The sequence below is a fragment of the Pseudorasbora parva genome, chromosome 11 (assembly GCF_024679245.1).
Source record: "Pseudorasbora parva isolate DD20220531a chromosome 11, ASM2467924v1, whole genome shotgun sequence".
Classification (NCBI taxonomy): Eukaryota; Metazoa; Chordata; class Actinopteri; order Cypriniformes; family Gobionidae; genus Pseudorasbora; species Pseudorasbora parva.
The window spans coordinates 16,960,749-16,988,596 of NC_090182.1; the positions used below are offsets into that span (position 1 = coordinate 16,960,749).

The 27,848-nt window shown below is 38.1% G+C and overlaps 2 protein-coding genes across 2 annotated transcripts in view; one reads left to right on the forward strand and one right to left on the reverse strand.

The window, feature by feature from the left end:
• macrod1 (mono-ADP ribosylhydrolase 1) overlaps positions 1-27,848 on the forward strand; it is a 66,456-nt gene that overhangs the window by 5,883 nt on the left and 32,725 nt on the right. The window lies entirely within an intron of this gene.
• On the reverse strand, positions 3,342-27,772 carry flrt1b (fibronectin leucine rich transmembrane protein 1b). The gene is made up of 3 exons (XM_067457269.1): positions 27,602-27,772; positions 13,431-13,888; positions 3,342-7,810 (listed from the first exon to the last, which is right to left on the reverse strand). Exon 3 carries the CDS (start codon positions 7,677-7,679, stop codon positions 5,529-5,531), a length of 2,151 nt encoding a protein of 716 aa, XP_067313370.1. The 5' UTR covers positions 7,680-7,810; positions 13,431-13,888; positions 27,602-27,772; the 3' UTR covers positions 3,342-5,528.

Sequence of the window (27,848 nt, forward strand, 5' to 3'; positions counted from 1 at the left end):
GAATTAAATCCAGCGTGTTTGATTAGGGAGACATCCAAATTGTGCAGTGTTGGAGGTAATCCAGGACCAGGGTTGGAAAGCAGATCTGTATTTTATTAAAGTTTATCACTGAGATGTAAGTAGCACTAAGCAGTGACTTCCCTTTGAACAGAAAATAGCTCTGGAGATGGATCATCTTCAACATGCAGTTAGATGTTTGGTAGCTCCTTTCGCAACGGAAAGTGAGGGAGCAAAAACATGCTCATGGTTGCCATATCGAGAGCAAATTGAGTCAAATATTGAGTGAAATGTTGATGAATTGTTCAGGTTTAAATCTCTGATTAAATGTTTTGGTATGGATGTCATTCTGGAAACCCTGTCCATGTTAAACACTTGGTGAGACTCGATGGGTGCTACTGAGCTATATCAAATGACAATCCATTTCAGGACAATTGAGGGTTGTAGTTCGTGTCTGTGCTAGACTGTTATGAAGGTCAGATTTAAACAATAGCTGAACTGAGCAAAAACGTACAAACAGTCTTTGAAACTTTGAGAACTCGGGCAGTCAGAGGGAGACTGATGGAGAGTTAGGATGGACTGGGGAGGACTGTTTGTCTGTTGTTCTCAATAAAGATTGGATTTACAATAACATTGCCTCCACCCCCTGTCCTCTCTCTCCTCCCTCTCACAACATTTTACAGCTCTTGGCTCCTGGATCTGCCCTATAAAACACCGTAAACATAAAATCCACAAGCACTTAAGAACTGTCCTTCTGAGAGCAGGGGTGGAGGGAGGGATAAACATCCTTTTTACGCCACTAGCCATCCATCGCTCTGTCAATCCACCCATCCATCTAGTTAGTGGGAGAGGATATACTGTCCCGTATTGGTTTATTAAGATGCATTACATTGTGAATAGTGTATTGTGATTGAGTTTGTGAGAAATACTACATGTCCTTGTCCATTATATGATGGAAAAGTAAAAAAAAAAAAGACAACAAAGAAGACAAAAAAAAAATCATTATTAGGGGAAAGTTGTATGATCATAACCTCGAAACAGAATCAACAGTGTTGTTTAATGAAGATTGTGTTGCTGCACAATGTTTGCTCATGGGAGAAATTGCATTTGCCCTACATGTTTATTCATATTGTCCTGGGAATTAAGGCCAAGTGTAATTTCTGAGTCTCAGATGAGCGGTATTCCAGACACAGATACAGAAACAATCCCAGATAAGAGTGACGCCATGCTGTATTAACTAAAATGGAACTAAGAGTTTTTACTGAAATTCTAAAATAGAAATAGAAAAAGAAGAAATTTGATGGATTTTTTTGTATTATAAAAAGCAGCAAAAGAAATTGGAGGGTGCTGTGAATGAGCTGAAGGCCACTAGTGTTTTTTATTAGTTTTTTATTTATTTTTTATTTCTACTTTTGACTGACAGCAAAATAATCTAGAAAGCCCCGAGATGTGTTGTGCAGAACTCTATCTCTAGCCTCAGCCAGAAAAATAGCCCCACAGATAGAGTAGAGAGGCATGACAGGATGAGAATGAAGGGGGTAATGCTGTATTTCTGCCTGCGCAGTTTAGACTTCACTGCCGGGTAAGACGGTATGCATAATTCACACTGATATGTCTTCCTTTCACAAAAAGCTTGTGATATTCACACAGCTTTGGCAGGGAGTGTGGATAGCGCCACACAGGCGTATGTAAAATGTGTAGACATCTCTAAATAGGTCTGAAAATGCAGCTTATTTGTCAAAGAGCATAAGCCATTAAATCTGTTATCTGTTGCAAATGAAGCTCAGCATCCTTAGCTGGTGGTTCAGACCCCTTTCACCAGCGTAGGCGAATTTAAAATGAGTTCACACTGAGAAATCTCACATCTCTCAGCATATGCCACATTGTTGCTAATTGGAAACCAAGCTTGTTGGAGGGAAATGGTTGTCACACACACAACCCTAATAAATTCATTCTGTCTGCGTCGCTTAGAAAATTTCATTTTAGTGAAATGGCTTTTCTTTTATGTTGCATTTTAGCCAATTTAGTTTGTTTTGTTGAAAACTGCGTCAATTTGGAAGAAAAAATATTTTAAGCATGTATGTGAACAATGAATATGAATTGAATGAGAATATAACTGCTTAGATGTTTTGGAACGTCCTGAAATTCCCAATCGTTGAGCAGTGATTGAATTCTGTTTGATGCCTGAGGCTTTGGAATCATCTTTCAGTTACTGAACCTTTAATGATATGATTTAAGATTTTAAATGAATGATTTAGGTAAAAAAAAAACAAAAAAAACATATCTGAACACTTTTGCAGAACGGCAGCCCCATAGCAATTATTTCAAGCCTCGTTAAAAGCCTCCCACCTATACCATTCTCTCACAATCAATCGCCACTTTAGCTCCAATGAAGAATGTAAATTTGTTGGTCTCCTCTCTCGCCTAATTAGCTTAATTGACCCAGTGTGGTGAATGCAGGGTGGAAAAGAGAAATGCTGTTCATCTGGGATGACTTCTGAGAGTTTCTGCTGCTGTTTAGATAGGTGCAATTGCTTGCAGTAATTGTAATTCTCAGTTTGGTTGCTCTATAGGTGCAATGTGAGAGGCACTGTGAAGCCACTGTAGGTCTAGCTTCTTGGGCGTTTGATTTACCAGTAATTGGGACTTGACAACCTTTCAAGTTAATTGTTGGATATTGTCAAGTCAGCCTTTTAACTGGTGATTTGAACGGCAAAAGAGGTTCGTTAGGGATGCCACATCTGTGCCTTCTTCCATATGTCAGTTTCTACAACTGTCTTCGGCAGTCATATGCTTAATAACACTCAATAATTTGATGTTGCTGTGCATTGTAAATCGCTATGGAAGAAGGTGCTGTTTTCCAATGATCTAAAATTACATTCATGGAAATAACTAATTTAACGTTGTCTGAGAAACCACACTGAGGTCACTGCATGTATTTAGCGTATAAATTAAGCTTGTTTAAAGCCCTTTTTCCTTAGATACTGGATACTGCGCTTCCCCCCCATTATATTGATCTCTGCATTGCTTACACAGGCATTACCACACTCTCCAGATTGGAGGCATGTTTGCGCTTAAAGAGACACTATTAAATTGGCTACTCTTCCAGCGTGTGCCAATTTTTCCTATCAATGCCACTGTGGCGATTTTCTCTAAACTGTTCAAATTCATAAGGCCCTTAGGGAACTGACAAAACGGATTATGCCTCACACATGATGGGTGCATTCGCTATTATTTTAAAGCAGAGGGGAGAAAATGTTTGCTTTGATAGATCATGTATTATGATACTTCATCTATAGATCATATATTTCTATAGCTTCTCATTAACTACGTACACATCCACAAAGTGTTTCATCACAACTTTTAATGATACATATATAAACGAAAAAGATAACAAGCTTTATTTACTATTCATCATGATGGTATTCCATATCTATAACGAGAGAAAGAAGTGATTTACATGTACTACTTTTTTGAATAGTTCACTTTTAAAATGCATCAGAAAAGGCTGGAAAATTGCAGATGAGGTACGGATATCCTTTTAGTGTTCCTATTTTTTACTGTCCCAGCTAATGCTGCATTTAAGTCACACAAAGTCAGACTATGGAAAAAAACATGGATTGTCTTTAATCAGTTAAAGACCTTTGTTCTCTCTCTTCCTTCTTAGCCCACACACAAGATGCAGAGGTTCACAGTGTTACATATTTTATTAATCCCTGATTTCTGTTTTTCCTGCACCTCAGTGTTTCACACACAAAGATTGTAATGAGCTGACACGTGTACTCTCCTCCCAAAAATTCTGTGTCTGAAAGGGAATCTCCTACAAATATATATGCAATAATTTCAGCTGCAAAAATAATTGTCCACGACTTTTAGCACTAATTTTTCACTTCTTGTCTTGAGTAAATCCTGACGATAGTTTTTTTTTAACGCCAAAATTGGGTTTGCCCTGACGCAAGCTATTAGTAAATCTGGCCCTTAGGGTCCATGATGGTATGTTCTGTATCAACAAGCCCTGCCCTTTAGTTTGCTTTTTTTTACATGCTAAATTGACTGTGTTATCTATGTCAGCCTGTCAGTTTGGGTTCCTTCATCAATTAGGGTTGCCCCCTTTAATGATTGTCTTTAAGTGCCTCTTTATATTTAGTTTAAATTACCTCAGATTTTTAAGTCATATCTTCCATCATAATGTAAATGCTGTTGTCATTTGTTGAGCAGGTGAAACTACTGAGCTTCGTAAATTCATTTGTCTGTTCTTGAAACCTTCATGTGGTGAATGGAAAATGTGACGTTTTTTTCAGACACAAGAATATCCACTTTTTCAGTGTCTTATTTTTTTAAGACAAATTTCCTTTGTGAACATGAAACCTTTTTCTGTGCCTTCATCTCTTTCCTTTTCTTTCCTTTTGTCTCCTTCTATCCCACTTTTCTTACTCTCATTAAAAGAAAAGAAACCCAGAAGCAATTTGAGGTCTTTCATTGTCAAAACTATTATCACCACTGTCAGCTCCCTGGGTTGGGAACAAAGTCCTCGTGCTGCGTGCAAAAGAAATAGAGAGAATAAAGGAAAAGCCCATAAAAGGAGGGAGAGAGAACGGAGAATTTGAATTTGAATAACACTCCCAAAAACATGTTTTTTTTCCTTTTCTTTTTCAATTTTTTTTTTCATCAATATCCCCCAGATCGGAAAGGCATCAGTTTTCCCCAGTGCATATATATTTATATATACACACACACACAGTAAAGTCCAAGTAGTAAAACTATATCTAAATGAACCTGTTTCCAGATCTCATCATCATCATTATCATCATCATCATCATGCTAACCCTTAATATGAGCTAGTTTTAGGACACTGACAACCATTGGTACTAAGATGCAAAAAAAGCTTCAATTATCATCTGAATATTGGAAAACATCAATACCAAGAGTGGTATCCCTGGCACTTTCTGACTAGTATAGGTATTTTAAGCATGTGGGCTTCTTGCCCATTAAGAACAATGTTTTGAAAACAGACTAAAGGAGGCACAAAGGGTACTTTGGAATAGGGGTGTGCCGAATGAAAACCTGCTTCGTTCACATATTACGAGGAGTACCACTCAAAATATTTTATTTAACCATGTCAATGTTTTGCATCATGTAGAGTGTCTGTAGGAGACTGTACATATAACTTTTTTAACTCCTGATTTTGAACAATGAATCATTGTCTTTCTTGTACGTGGAGTAACATCACTTAATGTCCTTAAAGTTGCAATTTAATTTGCAGAATCTTGATTTTTGTTTTAAACGTATTGAGTTAAAACCAATGCTCCATTGGTATATGGAAACTATGCCATTTTAAATATAAATATTTTGATTAAAAAATCTATTTTAAATATTCTATCCAGTAATAACATTTTGTGTATGATGAATGGGGAAAAATGGTCCCCTTAGAATCGGCACACCCCTACTTTAGAACCTAGGGAAAGAACCCTCACCCAACTGCTTTGCCTGAAGACAGTAACAGAATAGGCAGGGAGTTATAAAAAAGGCTATCACGTGTATGAATAATCTATGTCTGGTATTCCCCCTTCTCTGTACCCTCGATTTGTTCCATAGCCTGGATTTCCTGTGTGGTTAAGGGTGCTCCTAAATAGAGTTGCATTATTAGAGGGGAAAATAGTATGGATGTATGTCATATCCTCAACTTTTGCCTTGGGCTGCAAAGGTTGTTGGGCAGGCATTGGTGTCATCTGAAAGCCATGAGCCCTGATTTCTAAGATTGATGTGTCTTTTATGGTTCCAGACTCGACATAGTCATCATAATGTTTGCTGGCACCTCTCGATCCAACCACATCTCTACTGTATATAGAGTGATCACCTGGTGCAAGGTACCCTGCACGGTGTCCATACCAGCAGAAGATACCAAAAATTAAGAACAAAGACACCAGTGCTGTTGCACCTCCAATAATTCCAGCAAGTGGTAGTGCTGACAGTTGGTCAGTTCCTCGATCGTCCTGGTCAGAAATAGGCTGCTCTAGGGGATCTGTCTCTGTTTTGGCACAAGCAGGATGCTCATGCTCTGAGTTTGTGTTTATGTTTAACCCCCCAGTTGCTATGAAAGAGTTTCTTTTACCATCGTTTCCAGAGAGAGGCACCAAGCAGATGATATAACTTGACTGGGGCTGTAGTTGCGTAAGTAAATACTCACGGCGATCCCCTGGCACAAGTGTTTCTGTGATTGACCCCATTGCAGGACTGTTGCCTAGTCGCAACCAAGAAAGTCTGAAGGAGGGAACTGGCTGTGCAGCCTGCCAAGTAATGTGGACTGTCTCTGGTGTGAGAGGTTTTACACTGATTAGTAATGATTTACCAGTAACCCCATTTCCGCCTCCAAGACTTTCCTGGCCAATATCAGAATACTTGTGTCCTGGTCGTCTGGATCTGAGGGTAAAGAGGGAACCCTGTGGAAGTGGAGGGGTTGTTGTAACTGGTGGCTGTGTCGGCCACTTTTTCTCTGTGTTCTCTTTTTTTGCTCCATCATTTCCAACCATTCCTCCTGCAGTATCTACACTGATCTCACAGTCTTCTAACTGACTGGTAAGGTCCCTTAGTACCATGCCTCTTAATCTCTCTGGTCCATGGCAAGTTAAACCTCTCACAGTCACTGAGGAACCTCGCTCATGCAACCAGTCATGAAGCCAGCGGAGGTTACAGCCACAGTACCAGGGATTTCCTCGGACGAGTAATTGTGAAAGGCTGTCTAGGTCTTTGAATAAACCTTTCGGAAGAGTCGTTAAGTTGTTACCTGAAAGGTCCAGTTTCTGTAGTCTTCGCATGCCATCCAGGGAGCCTCGTGGCATATGGGCTATGGCATTGTCCTGTAGATAGAGCCGAAGGAGATGCATACTAGGAAGGTTTAATGGTGGTGCCTGGAGCGAGTTACGAACCAGAGAAAGCTCTGTGAGATTAGACAGCCGTGAGAATGTGTCATCTGCGATTCGTTGATTTGCCAGCAGATTACCATCGAGGAAGAGACGTCTTAGAGAGGAGAGACCTCGAAATGCATGTGTTGGAATAGTTGAAATCCGATTGTCGTCTAGCCGGAGTTCCTCAAGTGATGCAGGCAGTCCTGATGGTATACTTGAGAGGTGATTCCGTGACAAAAAAAGAAGACGCAGCCTCGGATTGTTGGCGAATGCTTTGTCTTCTATACTTACGGTTGAAACTGAATTGTCATCCATGTGAAGCTTCTCCAAAAGGGGGAGCCGTGCAAGAGCAGAACGGGGTAAAGTTCGTATATTATTGTCCTGTAGGTGAAGTTCCCTTAGCGACGGAGGCAGATGTGTTGGAAAATCATCCAGTTCATTATCATAAAGGTAAACTACTCTTACAGTCAGTCGTCGCTCTAAAGATGTTGGTAGCCCAGCATTGTCTATGCGGTTATTTTGCAAATAGAGCACAGCTGCCGTTAATGGTAATGGAGGAATGATGCTCAAGCCACGGTCATTACAGTAAATGAAGCCATCATCACACCTGCAAGCTGAGGGGCATGGCACGTCTCCCTGAAGCTCCGCCTCCCCGAGAGCTGCCTCTGCGGCGGCAGCAGTTGCTGCTGCAAACTCTAGGACTTCAACCAATAATGTCAGGCATAGAAGAAGTAGGAACAACCAGTCGCGGAGTTCAACAAGGCTCTCTGTGGCCATAATTTCAGGCAATGCACCCCACAATCTCTGCAGAATTAATTTAACCCAATGTCTCTAGTCAATATTCTTGGTCACTGTAGTTGGGTAAGCGCAGGTCTTTTTTTGCCCTTCTTTGCTTCCAATCACAAGCCCTGTGAAAAATGTAGAAAAAGAACAGAGGTTACATTTGGTTTCAAGTTCAATGCAATTATAAATCTATATATTTGATATTTTACTTTTACACTTTTACAGGACTTCTGCTTAAATGTGAAAAAAATTTAAGGTAGTAAGAGGTTAGTAAGCAACTGCAAAGAAAATCAGTCAAGCTCAAAGCTTTCTAGATAACCTTAGCAGATTAACTGGCCGATAGGGAGCATCAGACAGAAACATTAGAATAAAAAAGGGCTGCAAGAAAAAGGCAAATGGATTGTATTTGAGCTAAATGGGTAGTGTGGAAAGAGTTGGATGTAACTTTTACATTGCTTCATTATACACTGAAAATTGTAGGTGTGAGCTGGTCGTTCTGAACTTGTATTAAAATGTGATTGACATTTGAGTTCCTGGAAAAACAATTACAGGTTTATTCCTGGATTGACTTAAGTCATATAACAATTTAAATGTTACTGGGAACAGTGTTTGAATAAATCACTTGTTTAATTTTAGCTCAAGTTTTTGAAAGTTCACGGAAGGGTCAGATAGAGCTCTCATTTTCGGTCTGATTTGCAATTGAGATTTAGATGAAAACCACAGACGTTTACAACAAATTGACATGCATAATGGATGCTGTTTCTTGGTTGTTATTGTTTTCAAAATAGCATGAATTATTCAGAGAGACTACATGGAATATACAACAGAGATTTCACTCTGTGTTTAAGCAGTCATTGACTAGATGGCCGGGGATTGTGAATTTCTTGTGTATATGTTTTCTGCCAGCCTTGTGTGTGACTCTTAGCAATGTTAAAATAGAGGAAGGGAGGCAAAGAATATTTGCAATTTAGCTGGTCATCCTTTTTGAATAATAGTTCACATCTAAACTGTTCCCTTATTTTAAAAATGTATCAAAGTTAAAATAAGTATACATTAAATATTATTTTGACAAAATACAGCCAGATATCCTTTTTAAATCACCAATACGTTTTTGCATCAGGGTTCATCAATAAGAATGGCTCCTGCACAGTAAAATCACATTCATTTCGGGCCAGGGCCACATTTCCTCTAAATACTTTATACGTTTATTGATCTTGTACATCCATTTTTCTGCAGTGTGTTTTATATTGTTGTGAGTTTTGATAATACCACCAAAATAATGTTATCTATCTAGATTAGACAACAAGGATGATGTTTTAATTGAAATTGCAAAAATAACTTGTAATTAGTCTCGGAAGCATCATTAAGAATTTGTTGAAAACTACAAACCAGTCACTAATGTGTTGCATTGTTTTCCTTGTATTACTGCTGTGACAGTATAGCTGTATAATTTCCAGCTTGTTACACATTTTCTTTTTGTAAGAAATATTTTTGGTCACACTTTACATTAGGTGTCCGTACTTACATAAAAAGTACAATGTACTTATTGTGTTCATATTGTATATTGTAAAACACTTGCTGATATTGAGGTGCAGGTAAAGTTAGGGTCAAGTGTGGTTGTATGGGCAAGTTTAAGGGTAGGGTTAGGTGTAAGGGAAGGGTCAACAGTAATAGATTTAGTTACAGAAATTAATTAGAGCTGTAATTGCATGCAGGTTTAAAAAAAAAAAAAAAGAATAATGTAAGGACACGTACACAATTATTGCATTGTATTAAATGATTTAATTTAATCTTTGTTAGTACATAGTAGCTAAATAAACTTAACATAAAGTGGGACCATATTTTTTGATTTGTACATCTGAAATGTACATTTGTATACCATTTTGAGTCATTAACATACATATGCACTAATCCAAAAGGTACTTGTTTTTTGAGTATTTGTGTGTGAAGGGTTGATATGCATCACTCTCTGCTGGGGCCTGATTCTTTTTACTGCCTTCCATCCTATGGGATTGGAGTCAAGGTTGTTTTTGTTGCAGGCCAGGCCAGATGGGAGATGGTTGGCTCTCTTGGTTACAAACGTTGTTACCTTAGGCAGCAACTACATGCAAAACAAACCCTTAAACTGTGCTACCCATGCTAAACCGATCAATAGAACGTTGCTAGTATTGGAAGCATGCTTTTATTGGAAATGATTCCATTTTATTGGAAACACTTTCATCTTGTTTGCTATGATTACAGACAACTTTTATAAAATTCTATGGAAACGATTAGCATAAAATATATTTTTTTCAAGTCTGTCTCTTTTTAAATGAGGCGTGCATCATGAAAATGGGAGCAATTTAAATGTCATATTCAATGGCTCTCCCAGTGTGTATGCATTTGGGTATTTTTAGAAATAGGCCTGACACTGTATTCTTACAAAGAGGGTTGGAAGCTTGAGTACAAAATACAACTATTTGGAACAGAAACGCTTATTTGAAATTGACATTAACCGGTTAATAGAATGGTGCTAATATGACGTCAGAAACTAATTCAACACTGGTTTCCTGATTTATGTGTAAAGACTTTAGTAACTTGACTATACTTAGATTTTTTGTTCTATAGTATATTGCACACATCCATAGCGAAAATGCACATTTTTAAGCAGATATGTTAATTTTAGTTTTATGTTTTTAATAAGTAACTACATAAGACAGCGGTGTGTGTGTGTACGTGCAGTGTACATGTAGAGCAAAATGTCAAAATTTCGCCAAGTTATGTTTAGCACAGGCTTTATTTTACTCATAAATTGGAAAACCCATTATAAACCCCAAAGGAAAATCTCGAAGATTCCTCACTGTCAATCAACGCCTGTTAACCATCAAGATTATGTTAAATTAGAATTAAATTAAATTAGTCTGTGAACCATTAAAACATCAAAATTTGTATAAAAACAACAGAACATGGATTCACACATCACGCACCTACAGCGCTTCTGTGAACCGAGAAAAACAGAATTAAAAAAATATAAAAGGAAATAATAGGCCTATACACAAAACATATTTGAATAAAATAATTAACAGAATAACAAAACAAAAAGAAAAAACTGCAGTTTTGGTCCATTTTTTTTGTGTTCATGGAAATAAAACCGAGATGGCAGAAAGAGGCATTGTGGAGTGGAGGGAACTCAAATAGCCTATAGCTGTGTGTAGTGTTTATAATGTTTGTAAACATTTAGCTTAATTTACCTGTATTTTACATTATTAATGAAATAATAAAATGAGACTTATACATACAGTTTTTTTCTCTCTCAAAAACACAATTTTGTATGTTTAGTGTATGTGCGTTTTTTTAACCTTGCAGCAAAAGTTTTAAAATATCTTCAAAAATGACTTTAATTATACATTACCATTTAAATGACAGTTTTTCCTTGGCCAAAATCTTTTGTTATAAAAGATGGTGTATTTGCTTTGACTAGATGGCAAGTACACTCCTGAACAAAATCTTAAGACCAGGGGATGCATTGCAAGTTTTACACATTTCGCACTTGTGGATCATAACTGGGTTGTAAGTGCTGCTTCAAAATGCCAAATGAAGAAACAGGAGCAAGAGACAAAAAATAGACAGTAGGCAATTTATTAAAGACTGCATTTAATCTCAAACAGGCCGTTCATCAGCTGATCAAAAGTTTAAGACCATAGCCCAAAAATAAACGCACAACAGTACTAAAAGTGTCAAAAACACTCAGTAGCGAGTAGCCCCACCGTTCTTGTTGATCACTTCAAAAACTCCTTTCGGCATGCTTGATGCGACTTTTTCCAGGAGGCTGGTGGGAACGTTGCTCCATGTGGTGAAGATGGCTTCACGAAGGTCATCCACGGTCTGGAACTGACGTCCATTTTTGTAAACTTCCCTTGCCATCCATCCCCAAATGTTCTCAATGGGATTTAGATCACGGTAACATGTAGGATGGTCCAAAAGAGCAACGTTTTTCTCCTCGAAGAAGTCCTTGGTTAGGCGGGCTTTGTGAATTGCAGCGTTCTCCTGTTGAAAGACCCAGGCATTACCGCACAGACAGAGGCCCTCGGTCAAGAGGGATGCCCGCTGCAACAGATCCACATAGCCAGTCGCCGTTTGACGCCCCTGCACAACCTGAAGCTCCATTTTCCCATTGAAGGAAAAAGCACCCCGGATCATGCTGGAGCCTCCTCCACTGTGCCGCGTAGAAAACATCTCAGGTGGGATCTCCTTGTCATGCCAGTAACGTTGGAAGCCATCAGGACCGTCCACATTTTTTCTCGTCAGAGAATAAAACCTTCTTCCACTTTTCAATGTCACATGTTTGGTGCTCCCTTGCAAATTCTAAACGGGCAAGTTTGTGTCGTGGGAGGAGACGTGGCCTTTGAAGATGTTTTTTGTTCTTGAAGCCCTTCTCTAGGAGATGACGTCTTATGGTTATTGGGCTGCAGTCAGCATCAGTAAGGGCCTTAATTTGGGTTGAGGATCAACCTGTGTCTTCACGGACAACCCGTCGGATCCTGCGACTCTGTGCAGGTGAAATCTTTTTGGATCTATCACTTGACTTTTTTGTCCCATAACTCTAGAAATGTAAAATGACTGTCTTACTGCGTCCAACCTCAGGAGCGATGGCACGTTGCGAAAGGCCTTGCTTGTGCAGCTCAACAATCCTGCCACGTTCGAAGAGAGAAAGGCTTTTTGCCTTTGCCCTCAGGAGATCTTGACAGTATGACTGCTGGACAATGACATGAAAGCCATATTTTTGTGCAGATTTGACCTTTTTATGGTTATGGTCTTAAACTTTTGATCAGCTGATGAACGTCCTGTTTGAGTTTAAATGCAGTTTTCAATAAATTGCCTACTGTCTATTTTTGTCTATTGCTCCTTTTTCTTATTTTGGCATTTTGAAGCAGCACTTACAACCCGGTTATTATCCACAAGTGCGAAATGTGTAAAACTTGCAATGCATCCCCTGGTCTTCAGGAGTGTACAAGACTAAATTGCTTGTTTTTTTGAGTAAAGAAAATGGTGTGCTTATTATCAAAGTATAAGCATTTATTATTAAATATGTATAACTAAGTAATCCGTTTTTTTTCTAATCAAACCGTTTTCGGAACATTGTTTCAGAAGTAACACATGAACAGAAATGTTAAAATAGTATTGGTTATTTACTGTTTATTTTTTTCCCTTCACTTTTCAAGCCCTGAGAACACTGTGGAGTTTATGCGGAAAACTTGTAAATTTGCCTTTAGATGGCGAAAACAAATGTTTCAAACTGTGCAGGAACTTAGAGACTTGCTGTACGTTTGAAACATTTGTATGTAGGCAGGTTACCATTACCTTCTCTCTGTTCTGCATCTCGTCTATTTCTCTATTCTTTACTCAAGCGTTTCTCTGCTCTGAAGGTTTTCATCCCGTCCATCTTTGTAACCGCCCACTGTGCATCTGTAATCTCTTATAATCTCTTCTTATACTCTTCTTTAATCGTACTATTTTCTGTATATCCTGCTGATCCTCCTGTCAATCCTGCATTTTCATTTAGCCTAAATCTGTTTGTTTTTTTATTCTTCTCAAGTCTTTATTTTGTTTCTTTTTGTTTCTACTTAAATTCAGTTGACAATATAAAACAATATATTTCGGCTGCACATTTTTACACATTTCATATGGTTTTAGGACAGGATGAATTCCTTATCAAGAATTCCTAAAATTCAAATTGGCTATTTTTACAAAAACAAATATTCTTACCTTCTAGCGGGTATCCCACATTGTCCTTTGGCTGGTTGGTCTGAGCAGTCAGTCTTTGAGCAGTGTCACTCGTCCTCTTGATTCAAGATAGGAAATTGATAGAGGAGATAAATTTTGTAGGAATTGATGAATAATTTTACTTCTTGATCCTCTTTGTCCTTTGATTTTAGTGACCAATGAAAATTGCAGCCCTTTATTGTTGGATTCCTATGAACTGTAGGCACTGAACTAAGCATAACGTCAACCATAAAAACCCTGGGAATTTTTTCCAGTGTCAATCAAGAGAAACAGACAAAATTGTCATCACTTCCGTACAGCAAGAGAATATCCGAGCCGATGATGTGTATTCAAGTTGCAGTGTGTCCATCAAAGTTGACATCATGTTGATTGTGTTTTCTTGAATGAGAATAGATGGAACACATGGATGTTGTAACCCCTCATCTTTGACACCATGATACCTGTGAAGAAAACATTTTCAGTTTTTAGAGTGCCATGACAGGAAAGACTTTTTTATTCACAGTGGGTAATTTTCTCTTTAAACTTGGCTTGACCTAAAAAGAACTCCATTTCAAAGAATATAAAGTCTGAAAATGGTGAAGTCAAGTTCAGTGTGCAGAATTAAGTGGAAAATCTCTTTTACAGGCTGTTCTAAGCCAAAGCCAGGACCAAATGCAAAAATCAAGGCACACAAGTATTGTTGCAAACTGGGTCACACTGTTGACAAGACTGAATAAGGGCAACAAATGATGGGTGTCTTTTTCGGCTCAATCCTGAAGGCATACCAAAAAAAAAAAACATTTTTGAGACCAATTAAGTTTTTGATTTTTTTTTTTTTTTAGGTGAGTCTGAAATTATGCCGTGTATTTTCATATGTTTAGATTTCCGCTGTGAGTGTTTGTTGTTTATATTTACTAGAACTGCTGCTTTGGGAATAAGCCTCTGAACCAGCAAGTGTTAACTCTCTTTGTATCGTAGTGTGCTGAATCTGTTTAAATTCCCAGGCCTGACATGGTTGATTTGTGTTTGTGATGTTGAAAGTCTCCTCTGGGTCCCACTGACTCCCAGTCTAATTGCTTTTTCGCGGTCCAGTCAGAGATTTGGAGTGATCAAAAACATTATTGCACAAATTTAATGCACCATGTGGACATAGCAGCCTGGTGAAGATGGATCAGCGGAGGCCCATAGTACCACTTGTAAGAGGAGACGGGGAGCATTTCCAAGGTACACAGCTAATATAAAGGGAATTATGCAGAGGAGGAGTAATAAGGACAAAGAAGGCTAATTAAAATCAATAAACGTATTGGGGAATTTTCACCAATCAATGCTCGTAGATGGTGAAAAAAATAAGGGCTATTCAGGCAGATGCCTTAAAATGTCTAGAGGGTGTAAAACCAGACAAATACACAGCCTGCTGCCCTTCTCTGTCCACTATTCTGCCTCTGCCACTCTTTCTCTCGCACGCTATAATGGGGCAGTCACATTAGGGAAGAGATTATGATGGGAGATGATAAGAGGTTATATCAGCGCTGCTGTCATGCTCACACTGACCTCTATCGCCAGACGTGCTTGAATAAATGCTGAAAATGGACAGTAATAATGTTCACCTGGAGTAGGGTGGTGCAGTTCCAATGCTCCGGGGTTGTTAATATTGCTGATGGTACAGATGTCCTCCATTCTTAAAGTTATTAGAACGGTGATGCATCTGTGCTTTGATTTGTATGCCCTTGCATGTTTGAGGGTGAGTGTGTCCGTGTATATTTGTTCGTGTGCATGCATATGTGTATGAGCCCATGTCAAACATTTTTGCCATCCTGTGCACGTAACCTGCCCATCTCTGCCTTTCAATTTCTCATTTGCTGAGCGAGGGAGAGAGAATGGAAAAGAGAGAGAGGGGCAGATGGAGGGGTAGAGGAAAGAAGGAAGATTGATGAACCTATTGGAATCAAATTTGGTGGTAGAAATGACTGTCAGGCCCAGTATCCACAAAAACACATGTTCACAGCACTGACACAAAGACAGACTTGTCTTAGTATCATGAAGGAGCATGAAATCTTAATGGTCTGTCTCATTCCTCACACAGCTTTGTCATAAAATATTTCTCAAGTACATCATGAAATAATTACTCCCCAGCAAATCCAGTTCATTATTAATTCACAACAAGCACTGATATATGACATTGTTGTATTGGCAGACTAACAATGTAAACAACTGGAGAGCTTTTTGTTATTGTCTGGTCTCTTGCACATAAGAGCAGTAAACTCGGTTAATATGACATGATTGGTATAGGGCCCTCAGGAATTGTGGTATTTTACTGAACAGTGAGTGACTGTATGTGTGTATGTGGCTTACATTGGGGATATGAAGATAGACGCCATAATAGCAGAGCATTGGCCGGAGGGCATACTTGTGTGTCAGGATATTTTTCAGTTCCCATATCAGCACATGCCTCTGAAACTAGTGCTCTAGGCCTCCAGGCTACAGTCTTGTAGTGATAGTCCACAGTGCAGTTCTGTTTTAAAATGGTTTTGTCAATGGGACTGCATTCTAGAATTTTAAGTGCTCTAGAATATTTTGCAATTGTCACATTCATGAAACGACAGATCTGTCTTTTGGTAATGACACTTTAAAACTTCTTTTTAGAAAGCGAACTAATTCATTGCACAGTCTACTCATTGTAATTACCTACTATTCAGTGAAGAAAGGAAAAAATATATATAATTGCTACACACAGAGATGTTTTGACAGTGAAGTACAAACACCTTGATGAGATGTGCTTAGGTACCGATTTCTCTATCTCTCTCTCTCTCTCTCTCTCTCTCTCTCTCTCTCTCTCTCTCTCTCTCTCTCTCTCTCTCTCTCTCTCGCTCTCTCGCTCTCTCGCTCTCTTTTTCAGTCCAATGATGTCTCAGATCTTTAACTGCCAGTGGCTCTGCAGCGCTGAATAGTAATATGTGTGTGCGTGTGTATGTGTGCATTTCACTCTCTAAGATCTGATGATAATTAGCTAAAGGTAATCAGGGGTAATTCAGCAACGGGAGTGAAAATGGCAGGAGACGCAGGGATGTGACCAGCCTCTCAACGCACACCCACACACTGCAGCCTTTTAGCATGAACAACCATGAGCAAAGAGAGGGAGAAGCAGAGATGAGGGGTAAGTGTGACAGGGATGCGTGGATGAACAGAGAGGGGAACGCACCTAGTTTTTCCCCATATCCCCATTTTCCTGTATTATTTCTGTGCGCTTCCTCTCTTCTCTCTTTTGGCTCCCATCCTCTTGGATGTTCACCAGTGCATTTACTGTAATCTGTGAACCATTAATGCATAAATGCCTATACTGATTTATGTCCTTATTATATTCAGTGTTTGTGCACTGAACAGAGCCAGTGGCTTGTGAATGTGATAAAGATGCACTAAAGGGGCAGAGAGAGCGAGAGCGAGAGCAAGACAGAGACCGAATTAATTGAAGTAACGGAACTCTTGAATGTATATGCAATACAATAAAACCCCCATCAAGGTTTACTGGTATTTTAAAATGCATACAAGCATACTTTAGTCTTAAGGATGTTTTTATTTTTTTTGACAAAGTATGACTGGGATGCAAGGCCAGACAGATAGTGCAAGTCGGACTAAGGCATTCATTCTTATATTTCTATTATGAGTTTTTCTATTTCACATACAAAATCTATGACTTTGACTATTTCCTGGCTATTTTATTTTGGTGTGTTTTGAGTGACATGCCACAATATTCAGTATTCAATATTCTTTGCTTTTCTTTATATCTCATGGCAAGATGTCACAATGACGGTACTGTAATTCATAAGTTGCAAAAAAGATAGATGAATGGACTTGGATGCCTACAGAAAGAGGAGAATGAATTAGCTTTATTTACCTTTTATTCATTAAAGATGGAGTCAAATGTAGCAGCAGGATGCATTTGGAGCTGTACATCTGCACCTGCAACATGCAAATGAAACCCTACTCCTCATAACTCTGGCTAGCTGCACATCTCATCTGTCTATAAAAGCATGCACTAAGCAGTCATCTTCTATAAAATCCATTTTAATAGACAAGAATGAATGTTCTTGACCCTGAGGTTTAACAGAGCGTTTTAAGGTCTTTGGTTTGATGAGAAATAGCTATACTCTTTTATCGAGTTTGTTTTCATTGTTGTCTGAATAAAGAATATTAGATGTTAAGGGTCACCTCGTAGATTAAATGCATTTTGACATTTCCAGGGATAACATGACAGTCTATAGTTCAAACTCTCTCTCTTTTACTTTCAGAGATACCTGACTCTACTGTAAATAAAGACCATTACATTTTATGTAGTGTTTTGCTACTGTAATAATTGAAACTTTTTCACCCTCTCTGAGATTCTACCTCTCATCTTTTTCCTGGTCCCTAATGTAGAGGTAAATGCTAAACCATAATTTTACTTCACCTGTCTTTTAGTGTATTTTTCCTCTTTCTAATTCATCTTCAGTTTATTCTTTGAAGGCAAATTGTTATTATTGCCATCACATTTCTAATATTGGCTTGTATTATGTTTACTTTTCTTGAGGTATGTCATCTATTTTGTAAATATATGACAGACATTTATCACTGTCACTACTTCCAGCTATTTTCCTTTCTTCACTTGTCTTCTAATTTGTTTACATTCATTCATTTATTTTGTTTTCCCATCTCCCTTCCCATTTGTGATCCCAATATTGTTGTGACAATATACCATCCACCCTTCCAGCTGGATAAGATTGGCTTTTATTGGAATTATACATGAACGATGACATGTACGTAAATCACTTTCTTGTGATGCATTTCAACTAGCTCCTTGTCTCTTTCAAATAATATTCTTTCCTTGCATTACCATTTCAGACCTATTTCTCTTTTGCCCTTTTCTTCTCTTTCTTATGCTCCTAGTTTCTTTGTAAATGATGCAGTCACTTGAAATAAGCAGACAATTTACTTGCTGAATACTTCCATGCTCACTTTCTCTGTTTTCAAGCGCACGCGCACACAAACACACAATTACATACAAACAACCAATCATACCTCTTGCTGTCCCTCATCCAGTGCTTATGAACATCAAACACAAACACTCAAAAGCAGAACATGCACACAGGAAGAAAAATAATTATGTTTGTCTGAATTTGACTTAATGTGGGTAAATTTTTCTTATCAGTATTTCACATAACAAGACAGAGCAAAATGTCATAATAAACATGCCCCCACTGTGTGGTGAATAAAAAGTGCCACTTTTTATACAAAGACAATTCATGCATTTAGGTCAGTGAACAAAGTTGCCCACATGTTCGACAAACCCCACTCACAGAGCGGAGAGTGAAACGAACCATGTTCAGAAGCGATATCTACTAAGCTGAGCTGTGTTTGTCTTCCTATGGGAGGCCTGTGCATTTGTTTTTTTTATAGCTCATTTAGAGCCAAACTGCAAGGCACCATGCTGTGCACGAACACGTAAATGCATTTTTTTGCGTTCTTCCCACACTACACAGTATCACTTTAAGTAACTGAACACAAATATAAAAAGTTGTAGCTCTGCTTGAATGGGCCTCCGCATGTAAATTATAAATGAGCTGTAATGATTTAACAAGCATGTGTTTGATAAGCTATGTAATTTCAGTGAAGGCTGCAGGGTTTAAAAGGATGTGCTTTCAGTCTATATGCATGCTTTATATCAGTTTTGACATCAAATGCAAGTCATTTTGTAGGTTCGGACTCGCTCTATTAACCCGCCACATGCTAAAATTAGCAGCACTTCAAAACTAGTTGCATTATCAAAGCCTAGTTCAGAGCGTGCAGCTGGTTTTTGTGTGGAATAATAAAATCCATCTATTTAGACTGTTACAGGCCCCTTTCAAACCTTGTCCAATTATCTAGAGCATTCGCTTAATTCATATCGCCTCCATTTCATTGATTCTAGAGCTATACAGGCAACTCTTTGAGACTCATTTTACCTATAAACTCTGCCTGCCCCAGACACAATCTCTTCTATCATACTCTCTTTCACACAACGCTGTCTTTTCTTGACTGTTTCACGGCAGGCGAGGCACATCTAGAGATCTATGTGTAACAGAAGAGCGTTTGATTCAGGCAAAATAAAAAATTACTTTGTGTCAATGACCAAAACGGCCACATTGATTAATAAATGACTCTGACGTAGGTCCTGTGTCTATGACAACCCTGGCCTGGCAGAGGATAAGACAAAACACTCATTGTTGTGTGGGTGCTGTTCCCTCTCCAAAGAGCAAGACAAGTCTGTCTGCATTTCCGCCCTTAAAAAGGACATTACTAAGAGCTCAGAACTCTCTAAAGCTGTGCATCAAACTCCTTACTGCAATATATAATGAATCAATAACTTACAAATTATGATTCAGTTGGAGTCTCTTATAAGATTAGAGTAAGTGGATTAAAAGAAGAATATTGGTGTCATAACCTTGTTCAGCTTTATCAGATTTCACTTTCTAGAAGTATGACATAAAAATCTATCTATCTATCTATCTATCTATCTATCTATCTATCTATCTATCTATCTATCTATCTATCTATCTATCTATCTATCTATCTATCTATCTATCTATCTTTCTATCTATCTATCTATCTATCTGTATAGGGACTCAACAGTTTATCTTTTGCTAAAGTTATGAAAAAAAGATCAGTCAAGAATAGAAAGTTATTGAAAATATTAAAATTCCAGAATCAGAACTTGTAGTTTGTGTATAAAAAATGTCCATCAAAACCAGCAAAGTTTTTTTTTTAAACTGGATTGATGTTTATTCTCTTCTGCATGCAGAATTTTCGGTTCCCTGATCATTTCGATTTAATTTCAGCAAGTGAAAAACATTTTTATGCTCACGTGCATGTTATCATCTCTGACAGACAGACACTCAGGTCAACATTTTCTCCCTCTTCTTAGAAAGCCGTGATGCATTCAAAACATCTGGTAATGTTTGTTTTCAACATGTTATTTTTGTGTATTGTGATATTCAAATGATGTGGATTTGAAAACATATGTATTAAAAGGTAATAATGATTTGTTTCCTAGCTGCAAGTATTCAGGTGATTTATGCCCATGAAGTGTGTTATGTCGATGTTTTTGACAGATGTGATAACACAAGTGAGGGGTGAACTAAGTTTGATTTTTGGGTAATTCTGAAATGTGCTGGAGACTTTCAAAATGCTTTTTGCGTAGTTCATTATCCTTATTTTACAGAATAAAGTCTATTTTGTGGCTATAATAAATTACGTTACCCAGAGACTGACATGTTTGGCTTTTAAAAAATGTTACATTCAGCTGTCGCAAATGAAAGTGAATATCATCATTTATATTTTTTACCAGGAAAGGAATTTTTTTGATACACAAAGTCTATTCTAACAAAAATATTTTATTTAAACCCATTTTATATATATATATATATATATATATATACATATAGTAAACATGAAATAAAATGATTAATCCTTAATATAACATTACCCAGCCCTAAATGCAGGTAACATTTAAAAGGGGTCCTGAATTTAGAAATCAACTTTTCCTTCAGCTTTTAATATATAAAAGGTCATGGTTATTAAGGCTGCGCAATATATCAAAATATCGCAAATGTACATATCGCAAATTTACATATCGCGATATGCATATCGCAACGACACGCAATATCTGAAGGATTTTAATAGCTACTTCAACAAGTGTATGTTTTAGGTCAGCATATAGCAGAGAATCAACAGGGCACACAACTACTGTTACTTATGTGACTTGCTTGATGTTAAAAAGAGTAACAATAACTTACTATAACCGGATAACAATAACCGGAAAAAACAACTCCTTGCAGTTTTGCGCTGTCTGACACAAACACCGGGCCTACATAGAGCTAACCGGATCAAACTTCTAAGCAGTAAACATACCATATAAGCTTCATTCAGATTCCAATATTATGAATGCATGGATGAACTTTAATTTTAATGAGGATGCAGCTTACGTGGGGAAGACATTTTACGTTTGTTCCTTCATTTCACCACGGATTCGTTTGTAAGAGACTGGATGTGCAGACAGGATGAGATTACATGAATGAATGAAGCAACACACTAATGTGAGTAAAACATTTTTTATATGTGATAGTATTGCATTTTTACAGATCGTTTGATATCTATTGTATGTACGTGTCTAACTGAACATACCCTACTACGCTGTCTAAAGAATCCTTGATTTGTGCTGTTGTGGTCCATTGTGTGATCAGACTCAGACATGTATGGGCCAGGGCTCACAAAGCCCAACTACCCGGGGCTATGTGTTTTCCAGATGGGCTACCAAAACATGAGCCTGGCCTGCCGACAGGCTATCTTAAAAAGTTAAATAACCCTTATTTTTTTGGTGTGTCTGTGTGTGTGTGTGCGCGTGTGTGTGTGTGTGTGTGTGTGTGTGTGTGTGTGTGTGTGTGTGTGCGCGTGTGTGTGTGAGAGAGAGAGATACATGGTTCACATGATACAGATCGAGCGGGCCAAGTAATACAAATATATAATTCCAATCAATTGCGGGTGGATGATAAATCAATGTGTTTGTTTGATAAAGACTTTTTGCGAGCCATGTGGGGCGATTCATTCTTCTTGCATTTTCCCATACGCTTTCAAAACAATTCCTACATGCACTGACAAGGGAGCTGAAGCTCATTAAATATGCAAATCTTATCCAATCCTAGCCGTGGGCGTTTACTTCCAAGTCTTCAGTGCAGTACGCCCATCAAAACCCAGTGTTTCTTGGGGGAGGCTCAAAACCAGGGTAGAAAATAGCCTATTAGGATGTTTTTGTATGACGCAAACGTCATTAGTTGACCTTAAACAACAATATATTTTTAAAAAAGCCAGTTCATGACACCTTTAAGTTACAGGGTTACTGAACAGAACCAAAATATCTTGTCAAAAAGAGTCAGATCACAACAATGGATGTATTTACGCATTGCAAACAGCAATATTTTTCAAAAACTGCAATGCACATTTCGCAACAGCATTGAGAGCAGTAAAAGCTCCAGATTACTGTGTTTAGTAATGCTAGGGAGTCTTGGAAATCAAGTGTGAGATTATTACAGCTGCCAGCCTAGAAAACATGAGCTAACACTGTATTATTGTAGTTTTAGAGGTACTTGCATATTGATTGGACATACCAAATGGCTGGGTGATTCAAACTGCATGGGTTCCATTTTTGAATGTAGTGCAAGGGTAAGAGGAATATGACATGGTGTTATTTGTCTGTGTTGTTTGCCATTTTGTACTACAAACAACACAAAACCTTTATGTTACCCAATATCGAATAGAATATGAGTTGCTCTAGCAACAGTGGTGATGGTTATAATGAAATGCTTAGTCTGTCTGCCAGCCTCAAACCACTCAACTATCTCACTTCTTCCTCTATGTATCCCTCTATTCTATTTTGTGTGCAAAGTACATTTGATGTTTTGATACAGATCACAGTAGCTTTGATAAAGCAATTAATTAGAAACAAACGCTATACTCACTAATTCATAGTGAACTAGCTGTAATAATAGTAAGTGTGTAGAAGGCTCATTGTGTGTCTTTGTTTTATTTGTCTGTTAGTAGTTTTCTGATACTGCTAACAGTCTTTTTACTGTACGTGTTGAAAGTGATGGCTTAAGCCTGTTAGCCATCTGCCCCCCTCTCCAAATATATGTAAAGAAACGTAGCCATGTGTGAAGCTGCTTTATCTCTATTAAAAACTGTAATGCTGTGTTTTTAAAATGCAACCCACTGCAGAGTGACCCCACTGACACGCACGCCACTCTCACAGGCCCAACTGTGAATTAAAAAACAACTAAAGCTGCTGTCTAGAGATCTACCAATGCAGATACAGCTTGAAATAAAATCAGTGGAAGCAAATCATTATCCCTTAAAATATATAGAATTTTCATATTGTAAACTTTGTGTTTGGTTTCTTTGTTTTTTTGGTCCAAAAATGAAAATTCTATCATTAGACTGTCAATGGAGGGACAGAAAGCTCTCAGATTTCATTCAAAAGATATTTATTTGTATTCTGAAGATGGACTTATGTCTTACAGGTAAAAAAAAAAAAGGGGGGGGGGGGTAACGCACACAGTTTCAGCCAGTCTCATGTTAAACTTTAGTACCTATAGAATAATATTGCACCCTTCATATCTCCAAAGAGTCTTTAGTTTTATCATATTTATAAAAGACAAATATGTTGTACTGATTTTTTTCCGAAAACAGTGCAGTAGGCAGAGTTAAGAGAGCACACACACACACAATACAAACCCTCTCTGGAGAACTTTCTATTCAATATACATTTGGTTTGTTGAGATTATATGCATTTATGCTCAGATTGTCAACAAAAAAACAGATATTAGATGCAGTTTTACTCACTGACTGTGGTTTTGAATCATGACCGGAAACAAACGCACTTGCAGAACTCTGTGCTATGGAAAACTGCATCCACTGTTTAACGCTGGGTTATTTGGAAAGCTCAATAAGGTTATCTTTCCCTCCAGCCAAAAACAGATTTATTTTTTACATACTTGATTTTGTAGTCTAAAATTAAATGACAACACCAACGGCTCATGTAACCCGAATGAAGCTCGTTGATGTACACGCTCCTGCTTTTGCTCCCGAGCGCATGCGCATGCCAGAAGATGTGTCCATACAAACGGCCAGGCCATCCTTAAAAATATTTTGGTTTGCAGTAACAGTAAAAATTTTTAAAAAAAGGGTCGGTAGGTAGGTCTATATTTTTTTTTTTCAAATTTTAATACAAAAAAAAATGTAAATTTTTGGTGATGGTGATTACGTAGGTATGAATTTAAACAAATTGGCATATCGTGACATCACTGACTGGGTCTTCAAGCCGTGCCTTCGGGCGTGTAGGCTAATTTCCCGTGATATGTTTCTTATTTTTATGCTCGATTGTGTTAACTCAGAACACGCAACTATCTGTGTCTCTGAAGTGGCTTGCACTTCTTGCCAGACCAACGCATCTGGTGATATAGACTAGTGCATTTGAATATTAAAAAGCAAAAAGTTGTTTTTATGAATTCAATTAATTAAGTAGCTATAACCAGATATTCAATCAAGAGCAGTGAGTGAGTCCTTATCTTTTGTTTGACAGACAGCAGTAAAGGCTACTGCCCCTTTAAGACCTAATACAGAGATATGCATCGTCTTTCTCAACTGTATAAAGTTCTCTTAAGCCATATAACTTACAGACTGTCTGATGGATACTCATCAAGATCGACATGTTGACATACTTTTTGTGTGAGTTTATCCGTTCAAACGCAAGACTTGAAAGAACTCAATATTTGCGCGCTGTGAGACGTGCGCGCGCTGCGCACAGAGACAGATCTTCTCTCACTGCAGAGGGTTCTCATTCGCGTCTTCTGGCGAATATACTGAGTGATGATGGCGAAAATGACTGGTCATACGGCAGCACTCGCATGCATTGAACACAGTTTACAAATATAGACCGTTTTGCCCATGTTTTCTTTTATTATCGCTGTTGTAGTGCACGTGTATCCATCGACAGAACCATACATAAAGCATTATTTTTCAAGTTACAACCAGTGCCGCCGCTCCCACCACGCGCTGGGGTCGAGCAGAACACACGCTACCCATAGCAACGCGTTATGACAACGACATTTCAGACTGACAGAGACAAGATAAACGGCTTTTCCGCCATTTGTTACTGTTTTGTACACGTTGTTATATTAATTATAATTCAAAATCTGTTTTATTCGCCACAATATAGTAATGATAAATGTTGAGAGGGGCACTTTTGATTCATTTTCAAAAAGGGCAGGGGCTCAAACTAAGCCCTCCCCTCTGCAGTGCACTTGCCTGGTGTGTGTAACGTGTCCATGGTCCTGACTCCTGTCACACGGCGAAATCTCCGACAGGGCTTTAACAGTCTAACGTTACAGTGAATGAGAGTATGAGCCGAGCCGAAACGAACGCACGTGCAGGCCATAGTGTGACATCCGTTAACCATAGTGTAAACATAGATGACGTCACGGGTTTTTCTATAAACGAAAGAACGTAGCCTTCGTTTGTATGGCCCAGGCAATTTATACATTTATAATACTTACTTAAATATAATTCATATTATTTTATTACTGTTGTATTAGTTGTTTGAAAAGTAAAAAAAGAAATTGGTCGGTCTTAAAGCCAATTTACAACCGGCAAGTCGGTCGGACTAAAAGGAAAAAAAAAAAAAAAATTGAGTCGGCCCTAAATTGACAGGGTCGGTCGGGTTACGGCAAACAAGAATATTTTTAAGGATGGCCCCATACACGAGAAAAAAAGAAAGAAAGAAAAAACTTCTGGAAAGTGGAAGGCACATAAATACTCTGTCATACGTCCAACTATTTTTTTTTTTTTTTTTTTACATTTTGGCCTTGTTGAGTGTGAGAATCCAACTTTTTCACAGTGTAAGTCAGAATTCATGAAATGGCATTAGAACCCCCTGCCCCCCAGCACATTGCTGCAACGGAAAGAAATTAATTACTCTTTCAAAAAGTTAGGCCATAACCAGATTTAATCTCTTGTGAATTTTCTCTTTCTGAGCTATGTTGCTCTCAGATCTGCATTTGACCACCATCTTAATCTGTGTTAGAGTTGATGTACTCTAAATCTGTTTAATCTGCTGTGTGTGAGTTGAGTTGGATCTGAAGTACTGTGCTAATCCCAAATGTCTCACTCTTGATGTAGTTCATGTAGTGTTTTTGTGACCACACGATGGGCTTACGCATGATGGAAAGTTGTTTTTTAATTTGCTGTATAGAATATTTGTATGCAATAAAAAAATGTAAAAGAAAATGTATAAGACTAGTTCGGGTGGTCCTTATAATTAAAAAGGGTTTGGGGTAGCTGGGCCTGTGTTTGAAGGGTTATGTATGTGTGCATGACGCAGGTCTTGCACTTCTTTCATGCAGTGTAAAGCATGTTTGTTACATACTGGACCCACTGTTTTGGCATGCTATGAACTCATGCTAGCAACTCTACAAAACTCCCACTGTACCCTGGCTGTTACCAACAGGGCAAGAAAAAAAAAGAGATGAGAAATAACGAAACATGATAAAATATAGAAATGTTGCCACCATGTTAACTAACACACACATATACGCTCCCTCTCGCTCTTCACTTACTGCACCTTCAGAAAGCAAGATGATTTCCCTGAAGATTTACAGAGGAGTGCTTTTGGCTTTCCTAGATAAGATGAGACCCAAAACTGCATTTCTTTCTTTCTTTCTTTCTTTCTTTCTTTCTTTCTTTCTTTCTTTCTTTCTTTCCTAACACAAATGTTTCTTATTGAAAAAAAAAAGCATTACAAGGAAAAAGTAGCTACTTAGTAAAACAGGACAGTTCACAGTAAAAACTTTTACTATGAGCATTTATTTTAACAACAGGATATATCCATAGAACAAATATAGTTTAATGTAAGTGTAAATGTAACTAAAGCATAATTTTTCTCATTTAGCCTACAACATATATGAAAATACATAGCCTACTGGATTGCATGCTTTAGGTCAAATCACTTCACGGTCTAGGACAAGTATTCTGTGCCATAAAAAGTGCAATTTAATATCAAACGACATTATTAGATGTTCTACTGTATTGTATGATATCGTCAGAGTACACTGTAGCACACTCTCTCATAATCGCCAAAGAGAACTCACAGTGCAAAAACACATGCACCCCTGTCTAAACTCTGCACCAGGTTTGTTTGAAAGTACAAAAAACAAATGCAAATTTGTACCAAATTGTATAGTTACCAGTATTTAAATAACCATCATGAGCAAACAAGCGCATTTAGGCACTACACACAGTCACACGCCTTTAATAACAGGTCATTAAAATAAATGAGTGAGAGTCGCAATCCTGGATCTTAATTCTAAGCGCCTGCATTTAAATCCTATGCGACTACCGCCTCAGACTGATTAAACGCGCAAACATATCAAACACAAATTAGAGAGATATAGAATTCATTCAGCAGTATTCTCTAAACAGCGATTAAAAAACATATTTATACCTCCTTAGTTGAACTGAGAGTTTAGCAGACCGGAAAATAAATGTACCTCATCCGTCTGAAACTGACATTTGGTAACAAGTAGCTTATGTGTGAAGAAGTGTTTAGAGCAACATACCTCAGTCTGGGTAAATGGCATCTTTCCTTCGATTAAATTCAAATGTGAAATGTTTATTTTCTTCTGTTCTATATCGTAGGGTTTTTTTCTCAATGGGTTTGGATTTCCTCGTGCTCTGTGTTTTAGCCGTCTAATCTTCAGTCAGTCAGACTCGCTGTGCCCGTCGCGCGCGCTCGGAATCTCTCTCTCTCCTGTCACTCAGAGCGATGCGCCTCGCGCTTTCTCTCTTTCGCGCCACTCCACCCCT